At 45.2% G+C, this 7,320-nt stretch overlaps 1 protein-coding gene across 1 annotated transcript; it reads right to left on the bottom strand.

Moving 5' to 3' along the window:
- Nucleotides 1–2,719: 2,719 nt before the first annotated feature.
- Nucleotides 2,720–4,442, bottom strand: LOC108548409 (zinc finger protein 64 homolog, isoforms 1 and 2-like). The gene is made up of 2 exons (XM_017901325.1): nt 4,080–4,442; nt 2,720–3,425 (listed from the first exon to the last, which is right to left on the bottom strand). The coding sequence occupies exons 1-2, from the start codon at nt 4,440–4,442 to the stop codon at nt 3,069–3,071; spliced, it is 720 nt and encodes a 239-aa protein (XP_017756814.1). The 3' UTR covers nt 2,720–3,068.
- Between the last annotated feature and the right edge of the window lie 2,878 nt (nt 4,443–7,320).

Here is a 7,320-nt window from a genome sequence, read left to right as displayed (position 1 = left end):
TTTTTTTTTTTTTTTTTTTTTTTTTTTTTTTTTTTTTTTTTTTTTTTTTTTTTTTTTTTTTTTTTGTGGCGCGGCGATCACCAGCAATCACGGGTATGGAAGATTGGGATGAATGTGCGCGATGTGCTTCGATATGCTGCTCCTATACTTGCTGCGATGCTGGCAGTAGGGACATTTGTGTCTCGGCGGCTTTCCGCATTCGATCGTCAGATGACGTTTCAAGGACCGTTCGACTTTGTAGCATCTACCGCATCGAGGACATCGGAAACGAAGACGGCACGCTGCGAAAGCTTCCGGAAGTTGCCGCTTCTCGCCGTTCCGTTCACCTTTCCGTGGCTCAAACTTATCCGCGCGGTCGAAGTTGTACTCTGAAATCGTCGATCGTCCGGTTAGATGATCGTCCGTGCATCGTGCAGCCGTGATACGAGGGGAGAAAGGGGGAAAAGAACGAGAAGAAGATGAAAATGGAGAAGAAAGAGAAAGAGAGAGAGAGAGAGAGAGAGAGAGAGAGAGAGAGAGGAAAGAGGAAAATTGGGATGGAGGAGAATGGAGAATGAGAAACAAAGTCGACGTTACCATGACGAAGAACGTTGCGACAAAGGTCGAACGATAAACGTCGACGTTCGTGGAAAATAAGATATCGGAGAAACAGCTGAATGTGAAAGTTTCATGTTTTATTGGTACGAAATAGGTACGGGCGCTATAAACGAATATTTGTTCTCTAAATTCTGATCCATCTTTCGAATGCGACGCGATGCGCGATATAGCCTATGACAAATGAACTTTGGCTACAAACCGATTACTCGCGTCGCGCGGCGCGATTAATACGGCGTTTGGGTAACTTTCTCGACAATTGCAACGAAATCGATCGAGAAATCGTCTTTCGTCGCTCGACGAACGCAAATTCTTACGAATAACCGTTCGCGAGAAAGATTCGCGCGGGAATGAACATACGGTCGAGTTTCACGAAAAATATAGAATCGCTATGGAAAAGTACAAACTTTCGGCAACGAGTTTAAACGAACGCGTTTACACGCTCTCGGGAACGCGAGGCGAGCCGTGGAAGAATAAATCCGCGAGAATATCGCGTATACCGAAAGTTCGCGGTCATGGTCGTGATGGTTGGATCGTCGGGTAAGTTGCCGATATTTCTTCTCGAGCGGACAGCTAGAAAGGTGATCGGCGAAGACGAATCAGTTGCCGGTGTCCATGGAAGATGACAGCTTATTTCCATTCGGCATCGTGTAGAATTCGCTGAGAAGTTTCATATGCCTGCCGTTCAGATGGGTATTCAAGCTGGACTTGTGCTTCGTTCTGTAAGGGCAGAGAGGACAGTGGAACTTTGGTTCCACGCCGCATTCGTGCTTCAAATGCCTCGCCAGGCTGGAGTAGTAATTGTATACCTTGCCGCAGTTCTTGCACGGATAGGTGACTTTCTGGCAGTTGAGGTAGCCCAGCGAGTGAGTCTCTGAAAAAATGCGAAAGACAGAAGAAATGGATATTAGAAACGATCACCGAAAACGCGGGACACTCTCGCGCGGTTTATTCGTCTCGGTCGTGATATTTCGCTTCCACGGATTTCGTTCTCGCTCGGGATCGTTTTTTCCATCGATCTCGCTCGAGAAACGATACGCTAGCTTACGGAGAGGAGAACCACGGGAGTTACACCGTTCACGATCCACTGGGAACGGGAAGTGAAACTGAAACTATTTGCCAGGGTGTCATGCAATTTTTCTCAAATCGTTTCTATAAAATCGATCAACCAACCCAACTCCGAGACGTTTCGTTCCTCTTCCGGTATTCGTAGCGTCGAATCGATACCTTTGAAAAATTACCTCGGGTCGATTGCTAGTAAATTACTACCCCTATACATACGTACATACATACATACGTATATATATATATACGTATGACGAACGAACCATGCTTAATTTTTAACCATATTTGTCCTTTTATTATTATTAATATTATTACTATTATTATTATTATTATTGTTGTTGTTGTTATCATCATCATCATCATCATCATCATTATTATTATTATTATTATTATTATTATTATTATCATTATCATTATTATCATCGTTGTTGCTATTATATATACATATGCGTGTTCGTGTTAGCGTCGGTGTGCGTGCGTGCGCGCGAGTGTGTGTGTTTGCATGTGTATATATATATATACACGTTGAACGAAAGAACGGTGATAAAGTTTTGTCGCGCGGGATATGGTTATTCCCGGATCGCGTAAGATCTCGAATCGTTTCGCACGTATTTCTCCATTAAAACTGGTATTCCCAGTTTACTGTAACGATGAAGAACAGACTTGGATATGCAGAACATTTTTGCCGCTTTCCTCAAGGATAATCCATTGGCCACTGCTTCGACGGCTGACTTGACGCGTTCGAGTTCGAGTTCGCATTTCGCGTATCTTCTTCCGAAAGATCTCGATCTTCCGCCACTGTAATACCGTCGTCCTGCAACACGAATTAATCATAGTTGTAAAAAAAAAAAAAGAACACAAAAATATCGCCATCCACCGTCAGAGGTTACGGTTAAACTATCCAACGAAGCAGCGTTTCCGGTTAGGCTTTAAAAAAAAAAAAAAAAAAAAAAAAAAAAAAAAAAAAAAAGGAAAGAAGAAAAAAAGGGGAAAAAAAAACAAGCCAATCCTCGTCGTTACGCCGTTCGTGGAGAAAGGAAAAGAAATTATACGCGTGGAAAAGGAGAGGGGGGAAAATAAAAGGGCGTGGAACGAGAGGATATCGGGAGAGAAAGCGAGAGGGCCGCATCGGTGACAGAGGATGAGGAGGGAAAAAATCGCGTAGACTGGAACGTACCTTTGATAGATTCGGATCGCGCGTAGGCGTGTGACAGGTGTAGCCGGCGGCAGAGGGTGAAAAGAAGGCTGGAAACGAAACGTTTAAGACGAAGGAGAGCATGGAGGAGAGGAGGGAATGGTCGACGAGCTTCGAGCTCGGTCGCAAATCGAAACGTAAACGTTTTATCGCAAGTCGGACGACGAAGGAGCGAGAAAACGTGAAACAGCCACGAACGATACGGATCGAAGATCTAAACGTCCGCGTGAATCCTCTTCATGTGAGACTTGAGGTTCCACTTTCGATTGCTTCTGTAACTACAGTAAGGGCAGCATTCGGCTTTCTTCTGACCGCAAGACGCCTTTACGTGTTCCACCAAATGATGCTTCCAACGATAAGATTTCGAACATTTCGAACACTTGTATCTGTCTGCGAGGGGATCCGTGCTTTTGTTCCTGAACACTCGGACAGACTTGCGATCGGACCCGAAATAATTAGCCTCGTAAGAGCATCTTTCCGAACGAAACTCGTCCCTCTCGGTTACCGTCGTAGGCTCGAATACCTGATAGTCCTCCCAAAGGATCAGTTCACCTGAAACACAATATCCGATTCGTCATTGGCCGTGTTCAACGCGGAAAGGATCCGCTCGCTGCCTTTTGCTCCGTCGAGGCTCGTTTCCAACGAATTTAACAGCGTCGGAACGAGCCATTTACACGGTCGACGGTCGGCCGACCGTCGAACAAAGGATGACCGAGCCACGAGTATCGTACGGGACGGGATAAGGGATCACGATTGTTCCGGGAACGTTGGATAAGTACATCATGCGGTACCGAACTTTATTTCCTCTTTTCCTCTTTTCTTCTCTTCCTCTCAAACCACAAGCACGACACATTTACAAATCGTGACAAGGCAAAGGCTTACACTCAAAGCGTTTTGCGTGAATCGAAAATCCTAGAAAACAGGCGTGTCCATAGCGTTATTTCTTTTTTCTCTTTTTCTTTTCTTTTCTTTTCTTTTTTTCTCTTTTTCCCCTTTTTTTCCGTTTTTTTTTTTTTTTTTTTTTTTTTTTTTTTTTTTTCCGTTCACTTACTCGTCGCGAGTAGTCGTAAATTTGTCGTAAGTAGTCGCGAGTAGTCGACTAGTCGGGCGAGCCTATTACAGAACTAAAACGTTTTCGCGTGAGATTTCGTTTCCATGGAAAATTTGAACGGTCTAACGCCGCTCAAACGGCCGCGTCTACGTCGTTGCAGTGCATACGACTGACGTGCTTCTTCAAATTCGATTTCTTGTACGTGCGAAAAACGCAATACGGACAACACTGCTGCTTATCCTTGCCGCAGAATATTTTCTGATGTTCTACCAGGTGACCCTTTCTCTTGTAACTTTTCAAGCATCTCAGACAAGAATACTTATACTCTTGCCTATCTTCCTTAAAGCCAGCCGTCGCGTATTCCACGCTTTCGGACTCATCGTCGTCTTCATCTTCGAAAGTCTCGTCGGCCGCGACCACGCGGTTCTCCGCGTACGCCTTAACCTCTTCGTTTTCCAGGTTAATTCGTGCAGTTGCGACATAGCCGTCGGTCACGTCGAGTAACTCCGTGCGTTCCCCGATCGTTCCCTCTCTCATTTTGTATGCGTTTACAGAATCTGAAACAGAATATCGACTGCGTTTACATGGATAGGTTACACGCGAAAACGTACGATCCCTATAGAAGGATATATGAAAAGTTGCACGGATTTCCATTCCCTTTTCCGTAATCGAATTTTCCCTCTCTCGTTTTCGTTTCCGTTCTCGCTTTCGCTTTCGCTTTCCCTTTCGCATTCTCGTTCGTACGAGCCTACTTCAACGACCTACTTCAAGGTGGCACACCTTTTCCAAACGAAAACTCGCAACTCTCCCTCTAAAGCTTCCTTCTTCCTCGGCGGAGAGGAAAAACCCTCGAATTCGTACAACTCGTCTAACCGTCCATCGACCGCGAGCCATTCGTAGTAGACGTGGATTAATTTCCATCGCGTCATCCTCTCGCAACGATCGTTAAAGTCGAGTCTCGCTGATGGGACGAGAGAAAGAAAAGAGAAAAATGAAGAAATGAAAAAGGGGGGAAACAGAGAGAGAGAGAGAGAAGAAAAACGTGCCGCGAAAGAAAACGAAACGGGACAAATCGTCGAAGAATCTTTGCAGAATGTTGAATCTGTACACAGGTATTTATTTAAAAAGCAATCGACTGCCGGACATCGTTACACAGGAACACTTAACCATCGCTGCGCAGCATTCTTGCTCGATCTAATAGATTTACGGATCTATCGAATCGAATGGATAAGATAGACTAGATGTTCATGCATCGTAGACAAATGACTCGTACATTATTCCTTCTAAGCTATCGATAACAAGTACGATTCGTCTTTCGCGTTCATACGATTATACAAAGAATGAGATGAAAGGTGACTGACATTCACTACTCGATTAGCGTGAATAGCTATATGAAATTGAATTCGTTACGTCGATACGATTTTAATCGATCGTAGTTTGTCGCTTCTTCTTTCTCTTCTTTTTCCGCCATCACCTCCTCCTCCTTCTCCTCCTTCTCCTCTTCTACTTTCTCTTTCCCCTCTTCTTCGTCTTCTCCATCCTCTTCTTCTTCTTCTTCTTCTTCTTCTTCTTCTTCTTTTCCTTCCACTTCTTCTTCCTCTTCTTATTCTATTCACCTCATCCTCCTCCGATATTCCTTCCCCTCTACACCATCATCGTCTCAGCCTTTTCTCTCTGTACACCACGGATTTTAAAAGAAAACAACAGACTGGAAAGAAATCCGCGATATCGTCTTTCGTCTTTCATCCCTCTCTTGCAGCGAAACGGTGAATTTCTTTCGTCGCGATACGCGTGTCCGTTCGAACGAGTAAACGCGACGTCGAAAGGTGGAATTTTTATCGGTCGATCGTGAATGTCTCTTGTTGCACGAAACACGCGAGAGAGGAAATCGAACGTGCGACGTCGTAATTACAATACTACCGCTCGAACCGCGATACTCGTGAGTAAAGTCTCGAACGATTTCTATAGGAAAAGACGGCTGTGCGAATTCGTGCTTATCTTTACTAGGTTCGCTTCGATATCAAACAGGTAGGAAATCGGTTGCTAGAATTTACTGCGCTATCGTTACTCTCGTCGATACGGTGAAAAATCTTGACATTAAGTACAAAGAAAACCGTAATTCGCACTGAACGTGACTAACCAACTATCGATGATCGATGCTACGTAAACGGTTAAACGATATACGAGGAGAGAACGAGAAAAGGAGGAATAAAAGAAAGAAGAAAAAGAAGCAAAACCAGAGTGGGGTAGGGAAAAAATAAGGGGAGGAAAAAAAAAAAAAAAAAAAAAAAACAGCCATTAGACTAGATTCGATTAACCGAAGAACGATAACGGTTATTTCCAGAGTCGCGGTATAGCATCGATACGCGACACGCGATAATAATGCTCGACGCAAACCATTACAAATACTTAATCCGTCGACGACGATAAAACACTTTCGGAGATGCTTCGTCGTAGTTTCGTCGTAAACGCGTCGGAAAGAGAGAAGAAAAAAAGATAAAAGAAAAAGAAAACAAACGCGAGAAGAAACGTGTTCGAAACGTTCCGACTCGTCGAGGATTTCCGAGTATATGCGTGGAAGAACGAGTTCCATCGCGAGATCCAAAAACCTCTATGGCTCGGTACGAGAATCGCTGAACGATCACGAAACGAGTCGTAGACGATAATCGAGGTTCAGCGCGATCAGCCGTCTACTTGATGTTGTGCACCGAGAGCAGGTGCTTGAGAAACGAGGCCTCGATCCTCGATCTGTAAGGGCAATACTGGCAGGAGAAGTGAGTCTCAAGCGTAACCATTCCACAGCCCATCTTGAGGTGCTTCCGCAGATTCGATGCCCAGGAATACATTTGTCCGCAATGCGGACAAACGTGCAGCCGCGGCCTCACGATCGGGAATAAGGGAGCATCTGTAAAGAAATCTCGATTAAAGAACGATGACGAAACGATGCGAACGTTGACGCGACGACGTGGCGCAAACAGGAATTATTCGGCAGGTTCGAAAGAAGGAAAGAATAAACAAAAAGTAGTGTAGGAATCGCAGCGGCTAGCTTCTAGACATCGAAGCGCATGCCTTGCCGGGTTATTAGAACACAAAGGAATACGACGACGACGACGACGACGACGACGACGACGACGACGACGACGAAACGACGATAACGACGACGACCGTGTCCCGTGTCTCTAGTCGTCGCATACAACCATTCGCGCGATGTTCCGCGCTCTTGAAACGAGGAAAGCCGCGAAGCCGGCTCTGTTCGTCGGTGCTCGGAAAATGCTAGCTCCGAGACGAATCGGAGCCGCTTCGAGATTTCCTCGAAGAGAGCAGCTCTTCTCGGTTTCGAGCAGCTTGGAAAACGACGAAAGATGCTAGCTACACGCACACTTCTGCTCTTATATTCTCGTGCACGTGCACGCGT

Source organism: Eufriesea mexicana, unplaced genomic scaffold, assembly GCF_001483705.2.
Source record: "Eufriesea mexicana isolate 0111107269 unplaced genomic scaffold, ASM148370v2 scaffold1523, whole genome shotgun sequence".
Classification (NCBI taxonomy): domain Eukaryota; kingdom Metazoa; phylum Arthropoda; class Insecta; order Hymenoptera; family Apidae; genus Eufriesea; species Eufriesea mexicana.
Note: the sequence above shows the minus strand (reverse complement) of the source record. Positions and strands in the feature narration are given on the sequence as shown.